Genomic DNA, 25,879 nt, shown 5'->3' with positions numbered 1-25,879 from the left:
AAATATTACTTGTGTCGCACCAGAACCTTCCGGTAATAAGCCGGGTCTGCACAGCCGAGCTTCCCATCTCTATCCGACACTGCAGACTGCACGCTGAAGAGTGAAGTAATGGAGTGACGAGATTGGCGACTGACCAACAACCTAAGACCGGAATGAACACTTGAACAGCTGATAAGCTGAACACTGGTAAATGAAATCAAAAGTTACGAATATTTTTTAAAATTCTGAATTGATTATTTATTTCCCTCTTCCTCTTTTCTCTTTCTACCAATTGTAAAAAATTCTAGTTGTAAATTGTAAATTTGTAATCTCAGCTTCTTCATTTTCAACAACATTTAAAATGTCTGGCACTGCAGTATACAAACAATCAACTAAAGCCGACGACAGTTTTCTATTCTCGTTGCGTATAATTCCAACTTCGGTGTTACGTACAACATTTAACCGATTGGCGACTGAGATAACGCAGTCAACATCTTCCATCCTTTTTCACTGGAATACGGAAAGTAAGCAAGAAAATAATATTCTAAAACCAAAAGATAGCTGCTTTCAAATTTCATGGTAAAATTATCTTTGTAAATTGCAACCCTATCTCAGCCTATGATTTTCGATTACATTTATAGGAAAAGGAAGCTCGTAAAGCTGTGTGGTCCAGATATCAGCAACCGCGAAATTCCTGGATTGCCCGGAATCCCCGTGTGTTTAGTGCTTTGGCATTAACTACTGGTTTATTAATTTTTTTCAGTAAACCTCTGTATGACACCATAGTCACACCTTCATACAAAGCCTTAGAAAAACCAACTGAGTGAAAGTAAGTTTATTTTAAAGTATAAAAAAAAAACAAGTTTTATGTCAACAATTAACCCAGGCTCATTATGGATTCTGTAAGGAAGGCTCAAACACGTCTGAAAGTCTTTCCTCAGCTTCTGGCAGATTGTGGTGGCCCAGCTATATCATATGCCAAGTGTGTTGTAGTTCAAGAAAATTTGAAGCAGAACGCATGTCTTCAAGAATTTAATGAATTAAGAAAATGTATACACAAAGCAGCAAGAAAAATTGGAACACGCGTCTAGTAGCTCATAATGAAGCTGTAGAAAATAGTGATAGTGAAAGAAGGAAATATAAAGCTTGTGCTGCTGGTATAGCTGTCCGCCTCTTCCTCATCCTGTGGGGACATTATCAAGACAAGTTTCTATCGGTTAAGTATACCGACGTGGACTACGTAGTTTTTTCGGATGCCTCTCGGTACGTCACGCAAGGTCAGTCTCCTTACCTTCGCCCTACCTACCGCTATACACCATTGCTGGCATGGATCCTCACACCTAACATCTTCCTTCATTCGGATTTCGGCAAACTTTTGTTCTCAATCGTCGATTTGATAAACGGACTTATCATCTACGGGAACGTGAGGTCACGATTCAGTTCACCAATTGCGTTTAAAAGTCTTTGTCTTTGGTTGTTCAATCCCATCACACTGGTAGTTTCTACACGAGGGAGTGCTGAGTCGCTGATTGTTCTTACTGTACTCATGACTCTCTACTTTCACCATCGGTGCTCTTACCTGGCGAGTGGCTTTTCACTTGGCCTAGCAGTGCATTTGAAACTATATCCCGTCATCTACTCTTTGGTTTTCTACACAAGCATTTCCCCTTCTGTTACACTATTCCAAAGTCTGAAACCTAACCTTGGTCGAGTGAAATTAGTTGTCGGCTTTTGTCTCTCTCTCGTCATGGCCAGCTCCGTCAGCTATTATTTTTACGGATGGCCATTCTTGCACGAAACTTATCTGTACCACTTGACGAGACAAGACGTCCGACACAACTTCTCCCCATATTTTTACCTACTCTACCTACATGGTGAGCTTGACACTGCCACACTGGTCGCATTGGCTTCATTTCTACCACAGGTGCTTATTGTGCTTGTCATATCGTGGCGTTATCGTTCCAGAGCCGACATTGGTGTAGGCCTCTTCGTGCTCACCTTTGGCTTTGTCACCTTTAACAAAGTGGTCACGTCACAATACTTTTTGTGGTACCTAAGTCTTCTGCCTCTCTGTCTGCCCGAGTTAAACTTCAGTAACACTAAACGTATAGCCATGGCTTCGGCATGGTTGTTGAGTCAAGGATTGTGGCTTCTGTCCGCGTATAGACTCGAATTCCTGGGTCATAATGTCATGCTACACGTCTGGATGGCCAGCCTTCTCTTCTTTGCCGTCAACATCTATATTATGACCCAAGTCCTCCAAGTAAAGAAAAGTCGGGGCGTAAAAAAACTATTGTAAAGACACATTCAGTTAGTAGCATGTTAAGAAATACACATCTATATCAAAATTACCATGAAACTTTTGTTTTACTATTCTTGTAGGTGTAAAAGATATATGGCATTCTGGTTTTAACAGCTGTCCGACGTTGCTATCGGGATGGCAAGTGTTCAAATAGCAGGCGGATGAAAATGTAATAAAAAGAAGTATATTGTTTTGTAAGAGCAGGCAAAAAGGCAATTCGTTTGTGTCATTGAAATTGTAAATAGAATCGAGTCAACCTTGGACGGCAAAAAGAATTTCTGAAAGGAGTCGGAAATCTAAAAAAATTCAATTGTCCGTTGGAATGAACGTAGAGGCACGATTCCTCTCTAGTCTACTGTAAACGACTAAAAATCTACTTTGACGTTTATCTACTTCATAATTGATTCGTGGAGGTACTGCATTTCCTGTAGATCAGATATCTTCTCCTGGTCGCGTATGTATGCATAGTTGGATGCAAGACACATCAAATAATGGACAAGAGCAAGGGCAACCACGAAAGAGGCGACCGTGGACAGAATGAAAGATACTTCGGCAACCTCAACGTAGTCCTTACAAAATAGTTTTAGTTCCTCCGGCCCGCAAACTTGCAAATCGTCGACGGTCGTACCGTTCGGGAAAAGCCAGTCTTCAAAAGTAAGTCGCACGAAATAGATTTTAAAGGTATCTGAGTTAAATAACTTCATTGTTATAAAACTTACCGAACTGGACAAAAGAAATGCATGGACGATCATGGCGGCGTTGGTTGTCAACGCAGAGCCCCCAGAACAAGGTGAATATCAAAGTGACCATAGTTAGACACACTAAGATACCAACCCAGACATAAAACAAAATATAGGACATTCCAAGGAACTGCAAGAAAAATGAAATTAAGCATACTGTAATATGAATAATGTAATTTTTTAAATATTACTATTGCGCAGGACAGTCTTCCACCTACTCGTGCCTTCCAGGCTCTGTAAACAGTGTGACGAGTACTGCCTGTGGCCAGGCACCCCACAACTAGCATGATAAGTGCTAAACAAGCCATAATTCCACCCAAAATAATGAGTAAGAGCCTCATAATACCAATCCTATCCAAAATATTCAGTATTAGTGAGAGGTTAACAACCTGTTGAACTGAAGAAAACTTTCTGTGCAACTCACCATTCAACTTGTACATGAAAAACGTCTAGCAGAATCAAATTAGCTAGTGTTGCTCCTCTGTAAACAGTGCCACAGAATACTCCAATGCCAATAAAACACAGAACGGTAGCAATAAATGTTGCATATGGGATGCGTGTCAGGCAATCTCTACAAGAACCTGTCAAATTCATGTGGTGAACAGTAAATTAAAACATTTGAACAGCACTCTAAAATACAATCTTATGACTTACCCATCTTACTCAGACGTGTAGCTTAACTCGACTGAAACAAGAGCAGCTGTAAGAACACACCCAAGCAGGAGCGATGCGGGCAATACCTCCTGTCAAACACGATGACTCTCAACAAAAGCACAAGTGCATGTACGTCGTGAGTCCCTCAGGGGACAAAGAAAAACTTTCGACTACTCTTTTGGTTTCAGGTACCTTTTCTAATTAATGCTCTGCGGTCACGAGCGCGTAGAGGAAAAAAAAGATGCGTCCGGAAGTTGAAATCAAAGTTAGGGCATCGAGGGGGAAGGGATTTAATGCAGCCGACTGGAACCCTGGAACGCACAACAATAGAGCAGACGCTATAAGGGAAACGAAGTGTCAACTCAAGATTTAAACTCAAGATGGCAACTTTGTTATCTCTGACGAATTTGCTTTCAAAATTCTCCTTTCTGCAACCATCAAGTATTCTCCTTAATTCTATAGGGCTGTTTAAAAACATTCATACTTCCTAAATTCTTTACGTCCATCAGTATTGGGTGTTCAAATTTCAATTTTTTTTAGACGCTTTACTTATCGATATCCGAATAAAATAGCATTAACTTGAAAGTTGCAACTGATAAAACCCGTTGCGCTCCTACTCTCTTTATGGATTTACGGCCCCAGCTCCACGACATAGATAGAAGTTTTACAGCATTTATCAGCATGTCTACGACTTAGCAATTGAAATAAAATCAAATTAGTCAGCAAATGACTTGGAGGAATACGTTCCTACTCCACGGTGCGGTGGCACACGCGAAGAAGTCTTGCTATTACACATTCTTTTTTTCCTGCAAAAAAACAAAACAAAAAACATGCAACCAATAAATTGTATTCCCGGTTAGACTATAAAGAAAGAAATGTAGTACTATTAAAACTCGTCATGGTTAAACAAAAGATCTAAAAAGAAAATACTGCGTTTCCATAATATGTGTTTTACCGGAAATAGGCAATCATCTTCCGCCATGCGAGAAGTCCATTCACGTCTTCTTACCACAAAACTCAAACAAAATGAATTCCGCTTAACATTGTAAGCATTTTTTAAATTCTGGCATAATTAGACAACTTATAGTAGTTAATCTTTCGTACATTTCTGCACTTGTCTGTGCAATGAATCCTCAAAAAAACATAACACAAAAATTTAATTTTTAATAATTAGAATGCTGCCACGACGGGAGCGCAATCGTAATTCGCTTTCTATCAAAATGTGCTGAAGGGAAACGTCAAAAACAGAATTGAGAAAGTACAATTAACGCACTGGTTAAAAGCAAGAATAAATAAGTACTATTTGCTGTTTCAATTCCTTTGGTAGTTTTAAGGGTTTTAACCAGTAACTATTACTGGAACTTAAAGTGGCTGAATGGGTTTGTTGAATTCGAGCTGGGACGAGGGGCCGTGATCAACTGGGGCCGACTGATTGAAAACGACGGCGTAACTCACCGAGTGGTGGCCGCAACTTTTCACAATATGTTTTGCCCAGCACAAGTGACAAACCGCAAAAGTTTAGACTCCGGGGGCTTTCTCGGCTAACGCCTATTTTTTCCACTCCCGTCCACACCTATTCTCTAAACTCTCCTGGGCGTAGTAAATCAAACAGTCATAGGCGGCCGTCAAGCAGTTTCTGATTGCAAAGAGCGTTAGTTGCTCAAAGTTTGACGTTCGAGTCTTTGCGGGACGATGAAGTATTAAACAAGCTAAAACGTACAGAAAAAAAAAATCCTTAATGATGTTTGTCGCCCTTGACGATGTTTAGCACTCAATGGATTGGTAGACAAATTTCTTCGGGCTATAGACACACAGATTTCACAGTAGGCGACATTTCCACCAGTAGGCTATGCTAAGCAAATTGCGCTACCCTTACCGACGTCATTTCGCAAAGAACTTTGCTAATAAAGATTCTATTTACTCAATAGGATGGTATCAAAAGTTCCAAATGCACATCTTTTCATAGTTATTTAACGCATAAACACTCCCAGGTTAAAAATTATAAAGCCTTTTCAACATGAAGTAGATTAAGTATCATTCGCAATTGAAAGACGATATATATAATGGGTCGCCCGTTAGCTATAACCAAATCGACAGAAAATTGGTTTGCTTGATGCTCTCTCTTCTTTTTTCTTCATCCTAAATGGTATACCATCTTGAAGACGTGTGAGCGTCAGCGCCAGTCGTCTATTCCACTATAACACAATAGAGACGCCTCGGAATAGGAAGTCTTTTATATAGACCCATTCCTATACAAGTATGACGAACAACCATGTCTTCCTTCTTACTACAAACGTCAATGCGGAACCCATTTTCTAAGAGTTTCATCCATAAAAGGACTTTTTTTTCCATTTAGTCTGCTTAGCACTCGCAAAATAAGATCGCCTCTCAATATTGCTCACGTGTTCAATTCGATTATGGTTAACGTTAAGCACCTTGCCATAGAATTCTCATTCAGCTTCTGCCTCACACACGAGATTATACCAAGGCATTGAAGAAGGTAGTAGGGGGAAAAATTTGATGTTTTCAAGGGATGATGACCGAACGTATTGATCAATAACGAAAGGTTATTGAGCTGTGACAACAGCCCGTCTAGCCGCAACGTGATGCTCTTTTTTTTTCTCTATCTGGCTCAGACACACCCTACCTTTAAAAGGCTCCCAATGAATAAGTGATGATGAATTATCGATCGGCTTTTTTCAGAATTAGCTGCTGTTGAAAAACACGTTGCTTCCACAATGTAGTTCAGTTAAGGACTGACGCACTGTTTATGCAAAACGTACACCATTGTGGAGTATAACGAAAGACGAGAAAGATGTAAATAGCGTCAGTTGTTAATGTCTTGTTGGGTGAGCTCAGAATTCCTTCCAGCATCCCGCCCTTCAGCGTGAGAACTGGCCAGTTTGGTCTGCTATGTAACTTTTCTTCTCTATACGATTCCGCCTTTCAGTTTTTTTCGTCTTCCATCATTTACCTTTGTTAAAGGTAGCACTGGCATTTGTTTTGTTTTTTTAAGCCGCAGGTTGTTTTCTTCTTGGCCTTGTCCAACATCAATTATTCATACATTTGCCACTGTATTTCGAACCCTCCCTCTTGTTTAGCTGCTCAGCCCTAAATTATATGGTTACCTTTATTAAATATGAAATTCTATCGCTTTTGTCTATTCTTTTAAAGAATTTCCCACACTAACTTTTCTCAGAAATTCAGTTCCAGTTTACACGCTATAGACTATCACATTTTTCTTTAAAGATACATACACCACTGATGACATAAAAGCTAAGCCCTTGTAATTACTTTGTTGATATGTTTGTCCTCTCGTCTGTCGACACCAAATTCTATATTGAAAGGCTCGGCAATAGATGGGCCTTTTACCTCATTTTTTTTTTCTTCATCACATCTCGATACTAGGGGCAGCTTCGGGATCCCACACCGAATCGAAGACCCATGTTCTTTACAGTAGCGAGGGGATTGAGTTCCAGACTATATGTGACCAGCGTGATGCGTTTCTCGCTTTTCATTACAAACCAATAAAGCAACGAAAAGGAACACAAAATGGTGGGCGTGCGATGAGCCGAAGAATCTACGGATAAAGACATGAATCGATCGAAAGCATATTTTTCGGGAATATCCTCAGATATGTCCGTTCAATGGGACGTAATACCCTTGATTTCCCCCTTTTTTTTTTGTACCTTTTCTTTTGTGTTTGTTTCGTTACTTCTGTTGGCTTTCATTGATGAAGTCGTCGGATCCTCAATAAAGTTGCTGGGGCGGCAGAAGATGGAACGAGTCTGAATAGCCGATTGAATTTTACGTTAAGATGGAATGAAGAATATTCTGGAGGAAATAGTTTGGTTGCTATGAGCAACCATAGGCTGAAAATACCTAAAATTAGGAAAGTAAGTGTTGGATGATTCAGAGCTCATAACAAAGAATGTCCTTTTAGTAAAAATAATAATTCGTTGTGTTCACTAACATTTCCGCATCGTTGTCGCTAATACATCCTTTTTTTTACTCTTTAATTTGGAGGGCATTGAAAATAGATTCAAGGGGATTTTTCCCGCCCATGCATCAGACTGTCTTCGGGTTTCAGCGTAAGGCTTTGCAGGATTCGCACGCGTGAATTGGTGACCATATTCAGAGAAGTATAAAGAAAGCATTGCTGAAACTATATCATGGATAAAGATCTGTTTACCCAATCCGACGTTAGTCATCGATTTTACAAGATAAGCGTGCGTCACGTAGCCGCCCATAATAAAAGTGTTGTCTCTTGATAGGGACGCTGTCGTTCTTTTATACAGACAAGGGTCGGTGAGCACGCACTATTTACAGAAAATCTATTAGAATTTTGCAAAACAAACGCGGATCTTTTAACAATGAAGAGTTACAATGATATTATACGAATAGAAAAAGAAATAAGAAGACAACCAACCCTGATTTTCCATAATTACAAGGGACTATTATGTGGATCTTTTCCGATTGTCCACAAAATGCAAGTGATCGGACGTGAGATAAGATAATAGGCGGCGATTTTCCAAACCTTTAAACTGAGTGATAATGCAATCAGCTTTTTTTAAAATTTGTTTCAACAAATCGATGGCTTGGTTGGCAGCAGCTGATTTTAGTTCCGGTATATCCTCTGCGTTCACCAACGACTTCGCAGTCGCAAAGAAGAGATGGTTTAAATTCAAGCCATGGATTTTTAAAAACTGTTTTACTGGTAATTATCTCAACCTGGTTAAAGGGCAGCAGCAATTGTGCAGGACTACGTGGACTTTTCTTGTATCAATCATCACTAGAAGTCTCGTTTGAAAAAGTGAGTTTTCTTATTTGTTTTGTTTAAACTCTTGTCTTGTAAGATATCGCCTGTATAGATAAGGGTTTCTATAAATTACAAATTTGATACCGGCATACGAGTATCCAGACTTCGTTGTTGTTCAAGCTAGGATCACCGTGTTTCTGTACTTTTTGCTTGATAAATTCGTTTTACAAAGTTGCTTTATGTTGTCTGGTTCTTAATCAAAGCAGCGGGAGAGACTTTGTCCTATGAAATAAAGAATTGAGGCAATGCTACTTGGGAAATGTCGATCCGATTAAAGGACTGCGATCCGTATTCGACACGTTACCTTTACAATGAGAGTGTTGTAACCACGGGAACGTGATTTTAAGTTCTGTGGCAGGAAAACAAGCCAAACTGCTCTTCTTTTTCACCAAAGCTTTTAGTTTGCTACATCTCTGGATTTTCCCCGTCAATTTCTCCAGAGTAAACGCAAACTTAAAAAAAAAAAAGAATAAAATAAATAAAAAATTATTTGTTATTTTACGGAATAGATGAATTTTGTCGCTTTAACGACAACAACCGAAAATGGCGAAAGAGCGAAAATGCAATTATAGTGGCATTTAGGGACAACTCACGTCTAGATACTAATGGTACATATGTATTGTATACAATTCACAGAAGCGGATTACATGCACAACGCGTAAGAAGTAATGTGTTAATTTACCAAGTTACACGAGATAAACAAGTGGGGGAAACAATGCATCAGAGATTTTAAGGCGAAAATAGAAGCTTTTTAAGCAAATCTTAATTAAATCATGAACATATAATTCGTACTAAAACCGGATCAGCATAACACACCCCCAAAGGAAGATGAAATTTTTATAGGCCAACCATAAGCTGTGTAGCTTGAAAGCAAAGCTCTGGATAATTTTTTATAAGGTCCATCCAATCCTTACGTGAACAAACAGCTTTGGCATTCTTCGACATAAACTCTAACGTCGATTCGTGAAGAACACATGAATTGTGAAGATGAGCCAATACAAGAAAACGGGCAGCGTTTTCGACTTTCAAATTCCGGGACAAATACTGTGCGCATTCTTTTTTCAAAGTTTCAACTGCATACTTATCGGCTGCAATCAGCAATTCAGTTATACCTTCCTCTGTTACATCAGTTTCTAGGGATGCATCTCCGGTATACATGAAGCGAAGAAGGCGCGAGAAAGTATCAGGTGTGAAATCTTTTATGTCAACTATTCTTTCGTGACTTTCTTTGTAATCATTGGTGAACATGGCAGCCAACACAGGGCTGCACGAGGCCACAATCATGACATGAGCTTTGATTTCTTTGTCATTGCATCTGAAAGTGACATCAGACAATGTCTTTGTTTTCCACAGATTCAAAATATGATCGAGGACATGTGTTGCTCCTTTTTTCACAGTTAACTCCATATCTGGAGTAAAATCTATCAGGATATTGAATGACGCAGTTGAGAAATTACCACAATATTGACAAGTATTCCTTCCAGCTGTTAACATCCATGTTGTTGTCCATTTAGTATTTTCCAATATCATTTTCTGTTTGACACCATTATTAGTGCCCCAATATCGACATCGTTTGAAGATTAGTTGGTTTTAATGTCTTTGACACCACAAAATTCAGATCCAGAATTTGTTGTCCATTTATCCGGTTCCAACTTAACTGGCAGGACTCAAAGACGTCGGGCAGATCCATAACTGTCACTTGGTTGTTCGCTAAACCACAATTAACTCCACTCCACGTAATGGAAAATAAATTCTCTCTCAGTTTTTCTGCTGACGCCATTTCTGCAAACTGTACAAATCAGAGAAACAAAAACAAAGTTATGAGTCAGAACTGCCTATTTTGGAAAACATGGGATTCCAGAACATTGCCAGTTTAGGCTTAAGGGACACATAATGAAAAATTCCCCAGAAATCCAAACCAAACCCATCACTATTTGACAAAATTGAGTACAGAAAAAACGTTATAAACCGAAGAAAAAATTTTAACTTGTGTTTCCCCAATTTTTTGCTTTCCTTTAACTGAAAGTTGAGTTGAAACTTCACAGCCCAGCTACCAGCACGCGTAATTTGCTAATCACTATCTAGACATTTAGCAGCATAGTAAAATAAAAAGCAAAATTTGGTAAAAAATTCAGAGACGCAGAAAATCACGAAACGTTTGATCTTATTTAATACGCTAATTACAACATTTGCTTTTTCATTTAGTTGCAATGCGCATTATTTGGAAAAAAGGATTAAGCACTCCGTTAAATAAACCAGAATTGCAATTAAAAAATCCCTCGTTCTATAAAGCGCCATGCAAGTAGAGTTAGTGAACTGCGGAACATAAAAAATCGACGGGCTTAATTTCATGTTTGTTCCGTTAGCCAAACGTCACTTCCTGTGGGAAACCATTTCACGTCACGTGAACGCATATTGTTTCCATTCGACATCCGCTTTCCATGTGGCACAAATGGAAAGTGTGTGGTAAATACGTAACTTGTTTCTTGGCCAGTTGTTGAAAATAGGATTGTTTGAGACATTTCGTGAAATGTTACCCATGATCAGATTGTTTGTGATGAAAGTATTCTTTCATTGTTTTTTTTTTTAACATTTATCAGCAATTGGTTGAAAATTGAAATGGATTGAAGAATGATCACATGTTGTGTTTGTCATACATGTAGTATTTTATTTCTCGTGATTATCATATCTGCCAACTGTGTTGACTGGACATAAAACTGATAAAAGGCACATCCATGGCATAACAGGTTATATGATTATTCACCAAGCTTCGCGGGTAAAACAAATGGGAAGCAATTGTCAAGGTTTGGACACAGAAATCACGGTTTAAAAAAACATTTCTTGGTTTCTGTTGCTTGTACGCGTAGTTCTATAACCAGATTAGCATAATTGACTCCAAAGGACGTTGAAATTTTAAAGTCCAACCATAAGCTGCATGGCTTGAAAACAAAGCTCAGGATAATTCTTGATAACATCCATCCAATCTTTACGCGAGCAGACAGCTTTGGCGTTCTTCGACATAAACTCCAACGTCGTTTCGTGAAGAACAGAAGAATTGTGAAGATGAGCCAGCACAAGAAAACGTGCGGCGTTATCTATCTTCAAATTCCGAGACATATGCAATGCACAATCTTCTTTCAAAGTCTCGACACCATACTTGTCGGCTGCCGTTAGCAGTTCGGATAGATCATCTTCTGCAACGGTTTCCAAAGACGCATCTCCGACATACATGAAGCGAAGAAGTCGCGAAAAAGTTTCAGGTGTGATGTCTTTGATATTAACTACTTTTTCGTGCTTTTCTTTGAAATCATTGTCGAACATTGCTGCCAGTACAGGGCTGCAGGAAGCCACAATCATGACGTGAGCTTTGATTTCTTTGCCTTTGCATCTGAAAGTGACGTCAGACAATGTGTTCGTTTTCCACAGATTCAAAATGTGATCTAGGACGTGCTTTGCTCCTTTAGTCATCGTAAAATCCAAATCCGGATTTAAATCTATTAGAATATCAAACGATGCAGTCGGATACAAGCCACAATATTGACAATTATTCCTTCTTGCCGGTGCCACCCACGAGGTGGTCCATTTTGTTTGGCTCAAATTCATCTTCTGCTTGACACCATCTTTAGCAGCCAATATCGATATCGTTTCGAGTTTAGTTGGCTTTGAGGTCTTTGACAGCACAAAATTCAGTTCCAGGACGATTTGTTGTCCATTTATGTTGTAGCTTAATTGACAGGATTCAAAAACGTCGGGGAAATCTGTAATTAATACTTGGCCGTTGGCTGCAACACAATTTACTGCACCCCAAGAAATGGACAACAAATTCTCTCTCAATTTTTGAGCTGATGCCATCCTATAAAGGCAAACTGTAGAAATCAGATAACGAACGCAAAAAAAAACACGTTTAAATGTGTGGAATGAGTTTGGAAAGAGCTGATATCTCACCGACAACAACAAAACAAATGAAGTTGCAAAGTTTATGGGCAGGGTTGGGTAAATTTTGCCTTCGGTCAGGAGGGAGGAGTTTAAAATCTTTATCTTGGAAACAATTGTGCACAAAACCATCTTGTATTAGAGAGCCATCTGATGGTTTTAAGTAGGAAAACGTAACCAACAAAGTAAAGAGCGACCTTTGTTTTGCTCCATTGTTTTTGATTTTCTTTTATTAAGAGCTGTGTTCCGGTACCAGACCGCGTAACTAACTCTTTTAAGACATTATTAAACATTCTACTTTCGAAAACATTGTTCAAGATCACTGACAACGCATATTGATAGTTTAGCATTAAGGTTTTTTTTTAAAATTAAACTATTGATGTCTGTATTATTTCAGATTAAAAAAATGCTTCATGCAATGGGGTATTCCACTTCTGTATACCTGTGATTAACCAAGTCAAATTACGCAAACAGTGCACAACGTCAAACAACTGGGGGGAGGCAATAAACTTGAGGTTTTCAGAAAAAAGTAGTAGCAATTAAAAAATATCTTGATTATTTGCTGAACTGTAATTGAACGGGATCAGCAAAACAGACTCCAAATGACGTTGGAATTTTAGAGACCAAACATAAACTGCGTAGCTTGAAAACAAAGCTCTGGATATTTCTTGATAATATCCATCCAGTCCTTACGTGAACAAACAGCTTTTGCATTCTTCGACATAAAATCCAACGTCATTTCATGAAGAACAGACGAATTGTGAAGATGCGCCAAGACGAGAAAACATGCAGCGTTTTCAACCTTCAAATTCTGGGACAAATGCAGTCCGCAATCTTCTTTCAAAGTATCAACACGATACTTATCGGCCGCAACCAGCAATTCGGTGATTTCTTCTTCTTGAACGGTTTCCAGGGACGCATCGCCCACGTACATGAAGCGAAGGAGACGCGAGAAAGTGTTGTGAGTGACATCTTTGACTTCAACAACTTTCTCGGATTTTTCCTTGAAATCGTTGGCGAACATGGCAGCCAATACAGGGCTGCAAGAGGCCACAATCATGACATGAGCTTTAATGTCTTTGCCCTTGCATCTGAAAGTGACATCAGACAATGTCTTTGTTTTCCACAGATTTAAAAATGTGATCAAGGACATGCTTTGCTCCTTTTGCCACAGCCAACGTCAAATTAGGAGTTAAATCTATCAATAGGTCAAATGAAATGACCATGAAGGAGTTGCATATCCATAACCATAATAATCATCATAATTGACCGTTTGTTGCTGTTTCGTCCATGAAGTTGTCCATTTATTTTTGCTGAAGAGCATCTTCTGTTTGATACCATCATTGGTAGCCAAAACTGATATTTTGTTGAGCTTCTTTGGTTCTAAGGTTTTCGATAGCATAAAATTCAGTGCCAAGACGAGTTGCTGTCCTTGGTATATTGTAATTTAGTTGATCAGGTCTCAAAAACGTCGGCCAGATTCGTAACTGCTACTTGGCCGTTGGCTGCAGTACCTCCGCACCACGAAATGAAGTATAAACCCTCTCTCATATTTTCGGCTGATGCCATTTCATTAAACTCCACAAATCAGAAAATGAAAATCAAATGAACACAACAATTAAAAGAGTACAAAGAGCTGGTTCTCTCACCGACGACGACAGGCTAAATGAGGTAATAACGCAACGCAAGGGGGACTAAGTCGTCAGCAGCACGTTTTTGCCTGCAGCTGCCAGGAAGGAGGAGTCTGAACTCAGTCTTGCAAACAATTGGAAATAAAAACCAAACGTTTACTGGCCAACATGATATGAGCTTCAATGAGCTTCAATATCTATGCCCTTGCATCAAGAATGTGACGTCGGACAACGTTTTAGTTTCCCACAAATTCAAAATGTGATCCAGGACGTGCAATCGTGCATTCCTCCTTTTGCCACAGTCAACGTCAACTCCGTATTTAAATGTATTAAAATGTTAAAATTGATTAAGACAATTTCCGAATGAAACCTTTCCTACTGGTGACGTCCACGAAGCAATCCATTTCGTTTTCTTCAAAGTCATCTTTCGTTGGACACCATCTTTGGCAGCCAAGACGAAAGAACTTTCACGCTTGGTTGATTTTAAGACATTGGAAAGCACAAAATTGAGTATCAGAACAACTGTTTTTCCATCACTTTTGCAATCTAGTTTACAGGACGTGAAAACATTGGGTATATAGATCTGTAACTAGTACTTCTTCGTTTCTTATATGAGATCCAACAGATGGGCTCCACGAGATGGAGAACAGACTATGGTCTAATTTTGTTGCTGATGCCATTTCTTCAAATTGCAAATACCTTAGAATGACCCAGCCTTAACAGATAATTCCAAGCGCTAAAAAAGGTCTAGTATCTCAATTACAATGACGGTACGAATGAACGTACGAACTAAGAAAAAGAGTTACCTTCTTGGATCACTTGATTTTTTTGTTTTTCTTTTATTGAACCGTTATCACTTCTTAAAACATTTAACATTCTACGCTTACGGAGTTTGCTCTAAAGATCTCGGCTAATTTCGTTTAACTGGAAAGGTATATGCACTACGTATATTAAGAGCCATCAGATACTATGAACACTGCTCGTCCATTATACACTGAGCGTTGTGAAACTGATCTTGAATGTCCATCCAATCTCTTCTCGAGCAAGCGACTTCGGCTGCTGTATAAAGGGCACAAAGTCTTTCATCCGGGGAGCAGAAAGTTTCTTCCTAGTTGTTTTCAACTGATTTTTCCATGACAGATGTGACATCGCAATCTTCATTCCTATAACAAATGGATGACACCCACTTGCCAGTGGCAATCCGGATGTTTTTGCATCTTTGCATTCTGTATATACGTCAAAGTCTTTGGCGAAGATGTTTTGCCTCCCAACGACTTCTATATATCCCTCTGTTTTCTTGAAAAGTTTGTCTTGTAACTTCACAGCTTACGGTGCCAGAACCCGGAAGCAAAAGAGAATGTTCCGTACATTTTTTAAGACCCCCATTTAAACGTTGTTTGTCAGTTTCAATTAGCAGCCAACATCTGATAGCTATAAGACTTTCTTTAGTTCCACTATATATACTGTTACAAACGTTTATGCTATAAACAATGTCCAAGGGGTTCGACACTCAAAAAAGGACTAGAAAATGAAAAAATTTGATGCGCGGGAATCAGTTCTACAAATAAAAGAGAAGAAAAAGATGCTTGAAACGCCCCAATATGATATAGTCCAAATGAGAAAAAAGGGGAAGTGGCGACTAAAAATTTATTTTTCGTCACTTTGAGAAGTAAGAGGTAAAAAGTGAAAAAATTGAAAAAGTGAAAAATGAATCTTTTCGGAAAAAGTAGAATTTTCGCATATTTGGTTTGTTTCAGTTGAATGTAGACTACTTTGTCGTGCGGTTCTGAACACCTGTATCTGCGATCTAGTGCCAAGAGTGACGAAAATGGGGAAAACTGTGTTTTTTCTATTCTGCATACAGAATTTGACATAAATGTTACCCCAAAATAATGCATATTATTAAAGCTCGTTTGTTCTTTTCGTACTTTGGCTCGAATAAATCCCGATTTGCTGAATTAGAATTTTGTAAGACAATCCTTGCTGATGTAGATTACGTTGCTGACTTCCGAAGCTGAGAAAGTCAGATTTTGGAGAAATGTTTGAAAATTCCTTCAGTTTAGTTTTATGCCAGAGAAAGCTTTAATTGCTGATGTTGTTGACACTGCTCAAAATAACAGGCGAGTCGAAAACTTTTCCTATGACATTTTACCGTCATCAGGACGCAAAGAAGAGAGTGTCTACCTTCAGTTCATCAGAGTCAGGAAAAAAAATAACAGTGCTGTGGCTTGGCTGATATGCCTGTGAATGGAGGATTACAAGTTAGCCCTACTAATGTTCTTCCCATAGATTCTGTGATGCGAGTCGTGTCTGTGCAAATGTTTCAGGCCAAGTGATATGACAAACGTTACGTTAGAAGGAACACTTGAAGAAACACAAAATACTACACGCGTGATAAGACGAAAGGGAAATCGTTACAGGAATACTTATTCATTGATTTCAAAGCAAACTTCGTGATACGTGGGATTTACCGTCTATTAAATGGACGATTGACAATCTGAAAGCGAACAGCCTAAAATTACTTGTTCTACGTGTAAATAGCGCCGTTTAACGTAAATGGTGACAAACATGTCGGCTGAAATTTTCTGCTTATGTGAATCACATCAATAATTTCCACAAAGGAGCACGGTCATGATGCTAGTCATGGGGCAACCCCAGGACCGTGGTAAGTAATCAGCCCAATTTCCAATCACCTAATAGACTTTGCCGAGCATTTCTCAGAAACTGTCGGTCGGAACCTTCTAACTTGCCTTCTAATGAGAGCCGGTTTTCGTAACGGACAGAGTAGTGAGTCGTACTCTGTCGAAAACGCAATAAAGACTCAGCTCAAGAAGAACATTGCTTCACGCTTGACATTCAGCTGCGTTCAATTAAAAAACCTGGTGGATATCGTTACGCAAGGATATTGGACTATTACATTTTGCCATGTACAGTTATATTCAGGGTGGTCTAATTTTTGAAGTGTTAGTGCTAATTTTGAAGGATATTTCCTGTTGCGAACTATTGGAAAATTATCCTCGTTTCCAAATCAGTACCCAAGGAGAAGTAATGTTGCGTTACTTAAGAAATTTTGGATAAACATAGACTGCCACAGTCGTTTCCTTGCGGAAGACGGAACAGCCATCTCGGACGAGAGAATACGATAAAAGGACAAGAGTTTGATTTAGTCTTCCGCTGCTGCAATGGTTTAATTTTCTGTTCTTTTCTATGTATTATGAATGTTTTCATTAAAACTAAATATTCGCGGATTTCCGATTCGCTAGCTTCTTCTGTCAGACCGCCGAGGATATTGTTAATTTATTCGAAAATATGAACTGCAGCTGTGGTTATCACTGTTATGGCGCAAACCATGGATGAGCAAATCCCGGCTTCCGGATTGCTTCTTTCTGTTCAAACAACAGATTTACGGCAGACGATGTTAGCGGGCTAATTATATTGAAGCCGAACTAAACAAGTTGGGATCCGAATGCTTACATATTCCGCAGACGGAGACAGTAGAGAAATGAAAATGATGCGCCAAGTTTTGAATTTAGGTGCGCTTCCCCCGTCTCTCCGACAAAAAAGGCGAAGCGGTACGGTATATAAGTAGTTATTTTAAGAAAAGTAAAATAATGTGATGGCGTATTTTTTTTATGGACAACAAATAGCTGACGAAACGGGTTGGCTACTGAACGACTGGGATTTTTCGCCGCCGATGTAATAAACAGTGCAGTGCCAGTACAAGACACAGTTCCATAGGTCATCCGAACGCCGAACATTTTCTTAGTATTTATAATGCACGGAGCTTTTTTCATTGTTCGCATACAGGCGCAAATTTCGAACGCGGTTACTGAAAAGAGCCGAGCTACATTTCTCCAATAGGTAAGGGATTGCTTCGGTGTCTGACCTTGAACAACTCTTAAAGTTCAAGGGCGCCCACTTAAAAATGGTGATCTAAATTTGCCGACAAAATGAATTCATGCTGTAGAAGACTTGTGACCCTTGTGTCACTGATATTCTGTGCACAAGTGCGGTTAACTTTTTATAAAATCATAGTTAGAAAATAGAAATTGTGTGGTCTGACGTAATTTATCTTGTTGTATGTTATTATTTCTCGGTTCAGTAACGTGCTTCTTCTTAGCTAATGAGACTAATAACAGCAAGTTATTTGGATAAGCTTATCACCACTAGACAGAATATATGGAATATGGTATTCTTGTCTCGCTTTACGGTATTGGCGACATTGGCTTCAGAAAACGGATACAAACTAGATATTAATTTCTCACCCTCAACGCTACATGTGTGTTGAGATAATGCCCCCCTTGTCCTCTATCAGGAGACTAAGAGAGAATGGAACTCCTCATTGTTTCGGCCGTGGCATTTTGGTGGCTGATTTTTTCGACTTGTCCGGTCGTTGACTTCAACAGAATCGACCCAAGTAATTTAAGTGGAAGTTTTTCAGTCGTAGCAGAGCGGTGCCGCAAACCAACTTCTGGGGAGGGAAACGATGGAGTTTATTTCCGAGTTTATCTGTTTTGAAGACCGGCCAGACGATGGCAAAAATATTTTTTCAATCTTCCTTCTCTTTACCCTCCGATGAGGAAATCGAACGTATAATTCGCAGGCCTGGTAGATGTTGACCATCAGTTTCATTATTAGGTAAAAATTCTCGAGACAATAAAACATTTTGTAATATTCTTATATGATTGGATTTTTAGGTGTGAAATGAGAGGAAAAAGAAATTTATGTTCAATCAGAACTAGTTCAACGAATCAATGTGTCTCAAAGATAGGACACCCTGCAGCATTGATTGATAGCAACTTGCTGTTGGGTTGGATGACTCCGGTGCAGAAGAAACAGCGGTCGGGAAACGTCCAGCCTGTCCTGACGCGGGTGATGAATATGACATAGATGTACTGAAGTCTCTTGGAATGGCCCAGCTGATTTTTTCATTTGTTTCTCGCCAGCTTGAGTCTAGCGCTTTTGTAGTATCTTTGTATAATGGATCGCAAATTGTCGTTAAAAAAGCGCGGTCTGTGTTTTGTGAAATTCAGTTCGGCGATTGCAATGATCGCACTTTACGAGTATGCGTTGGCATTTTTCCGAAAGAAGAAAGTAAAATAACTTCTGTTTCAACTCGAAAGTTGTACAATTGGACTGGTGTTTTTCGGAATTTGAGGGAATGGTTTTTTTGGGGCGAGTTCTCTTTGCATACTTTACGCACTAAAAATCTATTTCCTGTTTGAATGGATAGTTGATAAAAGACCTGAGGTTGGGGTACTTGCTATGGTTAAACTGATTAAATAATCTTATTTTCGGGAAATTAATCAGTCATGTCCATCTGGTTTTCCCCTTGTGTTTGTATATTTGTAGTTGTCCTTCTCACATTTCGTTTGATGCCCAGGTTCAACATTGTTTTTACCAATGCACAGTTAACCAACTTCATTTTCTCAAGGACTGACATTATCAAGGGACTAAATAAACTATTCCGACTCACTACACTTCAGCTGGTCTCTTATTTTAAAACAAAAATTAGAAAAGTGAAAATAGGGGAAAGGAAAAAGTAAATGGAGAATAAGTTTTTTACTTTTGGGAGAAGCTGGAATTTGGAGACAAAAGTGGTTATGGAATTTTGGAGGCAAGAAACAATGAAATCTGGTAAAGGGGGAAACCTTTCTTTTTATATTTTTTGGGACATGCTGGGTTTTTTGATGTCGCCTTGACAATGTCAAAGTGGTCAAGATCAGTTCAACGAAGCAGACCAAAACCGAGTAGTCGCTTCAAGGGCCTCGGTTAATTCAAATTGATCAAACAAAAGTTGTATAGCCCATACCGTCATAGTCGAGAGTTTCACAGAAGACGAGACTCTTTTGCTTTTATCTTCAACAGAAAGTTAGTGCCTCCATCTACACCGCTTATTACGACATCACAAAGGCACATATGGGCACACAATTGGGGCGGCATACACTCCTCCTACCTGTTGTATATACCTATACAACAGATCAATCTTCGCCGGTGACGCTGGTGCGTACACCAACCTTTCTAGTCTAATTAAATGTTCGTGTGTAGTCGGCCGCTCTTTAACACGGCGGCGAGATCGAAGAGATGGCCCCAGTCATTTTCTAATAAGCAGAAACCGCGCAGCAAACGAACGAGAACAAAATAGATCGTTCTAATTACGCGCAACCGTGGACGTTTTACTACCGTCCCTTATCCCGACGGTTTTATTGTACAATTACATGTGATAGTCTTTTGTCTGATTGCGAGTCGAAAAGCCATGTGTCGTAACACAAAGATTGATAAGAAAATCAAATCCATCGTTGATGCAATCTGTTCCGGCTTTTTTCCGTTTTTTGTATAATCCTTGCTCGTCTGATTTGGTCACAAATATAACAAAGCAAAAGAGTGGGAGGATGAATGGCTAAGCGGATGGCAGCACCAACAGGTGCGATACTTGTCACACGTCTGTAGGGGGGGGATGTCCGAAGAAGTTGGGGATCGTCGGTATAGGGGAGGAGATACAGGAACCAATGAGCGGAAAGGACAACACAACGTCACTGGTGACATCACGAGAAGCTTTTTCCTCCACTCGATGCAGTATATAACGCGGCTGTAGCTCCTCCACCAGCTCCAGAGAACAGAATTGCGTCGGACCGACAGCAACGGTCCCAACGAGTTTCCCCCCAAAACGGTCGTAGGCTACAGTTTCATTCACGATTTTTTACTTGTGGATTGTTTCGGTTCAACGTTCATTCTCAAGTCAATTAATCCTCAGTCATCAAAGTTATTCGCCCCGTTTTTATCAGCATCAACAGAAGATCCGTCTTTTTTTCCCACGCAAACTTTAGGTAAGTCTGACGTAGCATTGGCAGATTCATTACTACTCGATTTCCCAATTTTTGTTTTGTTTTGCGGGAAATGAGTTAACTTCTTTAAATGAAATGTCGGTGGTAGGGGGTAAAAAGCTTCCTGGAGAGATGGTGATGCTTAGTAAAAAACAAAAAAACAAAAAAAAAGGTCCCACTTTTGATTGCGAAGTCCCGTCGTTGAAGCGCAGCACGACGTCGTAACAGGAGATTTCCATTTGATCCCGCAGCGTCCTGGCGTCACTTGGATCACCATTAACAGCGCTGAGGAGGGGAACAAGGGCCCATAAAAATCTGAAACGTATCGCATGCAAGGCATCGCAATGGATGAATTGGCTTTTTCTCTTTCGGTTAAGGACTTGTGTTAAATTATGACTATAGAAAAAGGAAAATAAGGAGGCATATGATTAGCCAACCAATGGGTTTACATCTATGAGATAACAACGTGATCAAATCTCTTAGTTTGCTAATATTTAAATCGATACATTGTCCTTTTATTTTTCTCCCCCATGTAATTCTTCAATATAAAATAACAACCATCTCATTTACGTGCTGGATGACGTGCAATTTCCAAAACACGTGCGGACATCAGATCGGATCATCATGCAGTTGTGGCAGTGCCCGTTATTGCTGATGGTTTCGCTGATCGCAGCCATCAACACACAACAGACGCCGTCACAGCAACGGTTCGAACCCAATCAAGTGGCCGAGCTTGTGGAGCTCCATCAGCAATTGGGACCGTCTCGGGAACAGCAGGAACAGCCGGCTCAAGCTGATAATAAGGTTCTGTAACATTCACCTTCGTTCTTTATATTAAGATGTCACACGTCCAAACTTGCCGTTATATTGAAATCTATAAGCCTTCTATACCGAAGATAGCAAAGTCGAAGATAGCCAAACTGATGAAATAACACTGGATAGAAAGAAGATATAGACTTTATCAATAAAAGTTTCCTAACGGAAACAAACTTATAAAGAAGTGCAATCACGTTGCAGGACCATCAACTGGCAGCGTCGCCAGCCGCTTTGCTGCAGCTGACACCAAGCGATTGGCGGAGCTCTGAGGACAAAAGAAACTGGAACCGGATGCAGGGAATGTGGGGCAAACGGAGCCAGCAACAGTCAGACGAATCGGCTACCTTACACGACATGACTCCGCAACGGGTAGTTCCCTTTGCTATCATCCAACTCTTAATTTTGTGTGTCGCGTCTTTGATTACAATTAGTTCTTCTCTCCAACTTTTCCATCCTGTAAAAAAGGACTTGCAAACTTCGTTTGCCATTTGCCACACGTTTTTCCTCGGTGATTCCCGCTGTAACTGATTTTCTTTTCCTTGAAAAAAACAAAAAAAACAAAACAACAACAAAAAACGCAGATGGTGAAACGGGCTTGGTCGGATTTATCGCAACAAGGATGGGGCAAAAGGAGCTGGACCCAATTGCACGGCGTGTGGGGCAAACGCCGATGGGACCAACTGCACGGCGCCTGGGGTAAGCGGACCGTTGACGGACAAGTCGACAGCCAAGAGGATCAATCAGCGGAGACGGAACGCGAGGACGTGAGCGATTCGGACGAGTTGGAGACCAGCAAACGCTCCGGTTGGAATAAAATGCAAGGTGTTTGGGGCAAACGAAGCGATACTCCAAATCTGGATGGCATTGGCAACAACGACTTACTTCTCATGCTCTCCGGAGACCAACTCTACCTGAAAGATGACGATCAACCGACGGCCAAACTCGTCGAGGTCAGTTTTTCATTAACGAGTCCCTCGCATGGAACGTCTTTTTTCACGTAGAAAACTTACTCAAAAATGATGATAACAAAACCAAAAGGGATATCGTGCAACTGAAGGGGGAAAGAAACGAGCAGCACGTTGGGGGTTTCATCAGTTCAGACTGTTGTGTTACGTCAGTTTACAGCGCAATTCAACGCATACACGTACAGCGTCTGTCTCTTTTTTATTCAAACGAAAAGGTTCTATTCAAAAGTTTGTGTCACTGCAAGCAACAAAATGAGATTTCTCCATTTTGCAGTCGCACTCAACCCGCCCACTACTTCCCACGTGTTCCAGTGTTCCTACTTTCTCACGAGCCAAACAAACGAGCAGATGTTACGACGACGCAACCTTCGATTGCACCTTTGTTCGATTGGCGTTTTGACGAAGTTTTTATCTTGATCTATTTGTTGTTTGACGCCGGAAACTAACAAGCGCCCATTGAGTCGATGGGACCCTTAGGACGATTGGTTGCCTGACGTGTCACGATAATTTTTGTTGCCCCTATACTCACGTTATTAAATCGTGAATGAAAGTATAACTCAACTAGTTTTTGTTTGTTTGTTTTCATAAATTCTTGATTCAGGATGATGAAAATGGAGAATCAACGAACAAAAGAGCCTGGAATCAGATGCAGGGTGTCTGGGGTAAACGAGCACTTTCAGCCATGGCTGCCGGATATAAGCGGAACTGGAATAATCTGCGCGGAGCTTGGGGCAAGCGTGAAATACCTGCCGCCGTCGCAAAAGGTTTCGTCCGTTTCATGTTTTATAAAATAGATATATTTTTTTGAAATCTGAAAATCGATTGACATTTGTGCGTAACTCCACTATTTTTTTTTCTGTGTGTGGGGGGATTATTATGCAGGTATGGAATGGTCACGAAAACGTGAATCTGGCTGGAATAATCTGAAAGGTCTCTGGGGGTGAAAACGGAAAAAAAAAGAAGATCGCGACTTCTCCCCCGCTTTTCCGTTTGAATCGCTAATTTTCTCCCTTGTGCCGGCCGTGTCCACATTTTTAGAAAATTCCAAACGCCGCAGCATCGTTCGACAGACTGAAAAATAGCGCATTCGATATATTTATATGATTTTAGCTCTTTTGATTTCTATGGTTCATTCTATCCCATTGATCGTTTTTTTTTTGTTTAACGATACAATTATATACAAGACATCAAAACAAAAACGCATCCTTAAACGCGGACTATTAAATTCCAATTCCTATCCAAAATCCAACAAACTCAGAAATATTTATACAAACGATACACAAAAAAGTAAAAAGACATGATGTACCTGTTTAAACAGCAGGTGCATGTTACATATTGGTTATTGTTATAGTGGCAAATCTATCCTCGAATTTGTTTTGATGTATTTAACAAACATAATATTTGAGAACAGATGAAAAACGATATCAACATAGTCGCGATTTTGCCATACAATGATTGCCAGTTATACTGATGTAGTGTTGCAAACGACGACTCCTATTACAGAGAAACAAAAGAAATATGAATGTATACATTATTATATTTATTACTGACAGTACATCACGAGCATTGAGGACAATTGTATCAATTTTTATTTTCAATCGGTTGTTTTTTTTTTCCAATTTAATTGTTTGTTATGTATTTTGACTCTTTTCTTTTGTCTCGCTTTGGCTATTTTTGAGAAGCACACGGATAAAATTGCTTGGCTCTAGTATAGTTGTCTATGACCTTTTTGTTCATCATGTGTCCCTTACGAAACAGCATAAACGGGGCTTTGCAAAAACACGACGTCAGCGAGGAGTAGCGAACAATATTTGTGTGAGAGAATCTATATAGAAGACGATATGTCCAAGATCAAATACAAAATAAGGATCGTATCTATTTTTGGTTCATTATAATACAGCCTTTATGCAAATAAGAGTATAGGCTGCAACAAAAGTTTGCATTATTTCGAAACATTCAAACAATGAGGTCCAACGTCAACAATAGGCGACGCTGACTCGTGACTTTCGCCATATCTTTAACATCGCCTGTTCTATTGTGTTCAGCCAGACTATATGTTTCCGTAGCCATGCAGCCAAGAAAATTGCAATGATCTTCTACATTTCGCAGAGTAGCAGTAGGTTGTGTATATATAGATACGTGGGCCAGACAATATGCCAGTGCTTCGTTTGGTTTAAATTTGCATTGAAAACGTTAAAATGGAAATAATGATGATCCCAGTCGGCTTTGCAATGTTACATCCCACGTTCTCTGTGTGCGATGCACGACGAGTATATGTCTACAGTCTTAACCATAGTAGGAAAATTGTATTGGGACGTCACAAATCCTAGCTCCCACCGGATTTGGCAGTGCGAATATGCTGGAACACGATGAATCTTGAGTAGACGTGATCACGGCTAAATAAAGGTTATCGGAGATGTAAACAGAGTGTCTATATACTTGGTATATAGGCCTACAATGGTATGTGTCATTTGAATAAACAGAAAAGAGAAATTAATAAAAAGGATTTAAGCTCACATTCGTTTTAGAAATCTCTCAAAGTTATTAATGGCTTATTAAAGATTGTTAGGACAAGCGTGAAATCAAGAGAGCACACATTTTTTTTTTTTGGTCTTGGTTCTTCCATTTAAAATGTTTGGTTCGCTACAGTTGAAGCGTGGCGGATTGGAGTCGCACTTCATAAATCAAAAGTGCGCCCTCATATGCGCTAAGACAAGTTGGCTTGTTTATACGCCCCAACAATCGCGTACCAAGACAAACATTTTCGCTGCCACTATACACGTGGTGTATATCTTTCTGTATCCAGCTCATTTTGCCCTGTGTTTGTTCCACACGTCGATGCTTTTTAACACATGCGGGCACAAAAAGTTTTTTTTTTTTTTTATACTCCCACTTCCTTCGATGCACGTTAGCATCCCTGTGCATAGCCGAATAGGACGAGATCGATAGTTTATATATTTGACTGACCGCGCAGCGCAAGCAACGTTTCATTCCCGGCTCATCGTTGTATGCAGACGTATATAGTGGGGAAGATGTGCGATCGATCTCTTTCACTCCGCCAAAGTTTCTGTACACACACTCGTTGCCAATGTCAAGAGAGAGAAGCCTTGTTTAAGTAAAAACGCGACGAACTATAGAACGAAATATTGGCCTATTCGATTTTGCATCTAATTTTGTTGCCTTGATCGATCAAAAAGGTTTGATTCGATCAATTAG

General features: G+C 39.7%; 5 protein-coding genes and 1 long non-coding RNA gene across 9 annotated transcripts; 3 read left to right on the top strand and 3 right to left on the bottom strand.

The window, feature by feature from the left end:
• Positions 1-66: 66 nt before the first annotated feature.
• Positions 67-798, top strand: LOC116927362. 3 transcript variants are annotated; one of them, XR_004396616.2, is made up of 3 exons: positions 67-186; positions 288-503; positions 621-798. It is a non-coding gene; the product is annotated as an uncharacterized LOC116927362 (long non-coding RNA). The 3 variants fall into 3 exon arrangements; XR_004396618.2 differs by having other exon boundaries at positions 172-186; positions 357-503; XR_004396617.2 differs by having other exon boundaries at positions 172-186; positions 315-503.
• A 94-nt stretch (positions 799-892) lies between these two features.
• Positions 893-2,330, top strand: LOC116927359 (GPI mannosyltransferase 1). Its single transcript, XM_032934370.2, has one exon. The coding sequence runs from the start codon at positions 1,028-1,030 to the stop codon at positions 2,276-2,278; it is 1,251 nt and encodes a 416-aa protein (XP_032790261.2). The 5' UTR covers positions 893-1,027; the 3' UTR covers positions 2,279-2,330.
• Positions 2,331-2,449: 119 nt separating this feature from the next.
• On the bottom strand, positions 2,450-3,986 carry LOC116927361 (neuronal membrane glycoprotein M6-a). Its single transcript, XM_032934372.2, has 5 exons — positions 3,676-3,986; positions 3,446-3,602; positions 3,213-3,372; positions 3,001-3,151; positions 2,450-2,927 (listed from the first exon to the last, which is right to left on the bottom strand). Exons 1-5 carry the CDS (start codon positions 3,677-3,679, stop codon positions 2,671-2,673), a joined length of 729 nt encoding a protein of 242 aa, XP_032790263.2. The 5' UTR covers positions 3,680-3,986; the 3' UTR covers positions 2,450-2,670.
• Positions 3,987-8,346: 4,360 nt separating this feature from the next.
• Positions 8,347-24,537, top strand: LOC116926138 (prothoracicostatic peptides). Of its 2 annotated transcripts, none has more exons than XM_045177031.1 (6): positions 8,347-8,488; positions 21,496-21,686; positions 21,900-22,067; positions 22,280-22,648; positions 23,265-23,427; positions 23,546-24,537. In XM_045177031.1, exons 2-6 carry the CDS (start codon positions 21,507-21,509, stop codon positions 23,605-23,607), a joined length of 942 nt encoding a protein of 313 aa, XP_045032966.1. In that variant the 5' UTR covers positions 8,347-8,488; positions 21,496-21,506; the 3' UTR covers positions 23,608-24,537. The 2 variants fall into 2 exon arrangements, with proteins under 2 accessions (XP_045032966.1, XP_032788834.1); XM_032932943.2 differs by lacking the exon at positions 8,347-8,488 and adding an exon at positions 20,663-20,885.
• On the bottom strand, positions 9,095-10,369 carry LOC116920122 (speckle-type POZ protein). The gene has a single exon (XM_032926182.2). The coding sequence runs from the start codon at positions 10,022-10,024 to the stop codon at positions 9,332-9,334; it is 693 nt and encodes a 230-aa protein (XP_032782073.2). The 5' UTR covers positions 10,025-10,369; the 3' UTR covers positions 9,095-9,331.
• Positions 11,137-14,099, bottom strand: LOC116926787. Its single transcript, XM_045176779.1, is given in 3 exon segments — positions 11,137-12,567; positions 13,052-13,562; positions 13,564-14,099. Coding segments are annotated over 3 exon segments (1,761 nt in total). The 5' UTR covers positions 13,654-14,099; the 3' UTR covers positions 11,137-11,407.
• Positions 24,538-25,879: the final 1,342 nt, after the last annotated feature.

The sequence above is a fragment of the Daphnia magna genome, linkage group LG7 (genome assembly GCF_020631705.1).
Source record: "Daphnia magna isolate NIES linkage group LG7, ASM2063170v1.1, whole genome shotgun sequence".
Classification (NCBI taxonomy): domain Eukaryota; kingdom Metazoa; phylum Arthropoda; class Branchiopoda; order Diplostraca; family Daphniidae; genus Daphnia; species Daphnia magna.
The sequence above is the reverse complement of the archived record's forward strand: the minus strand, read 5'-3'. Positions and strand labels throughout refer to the sequence as shown.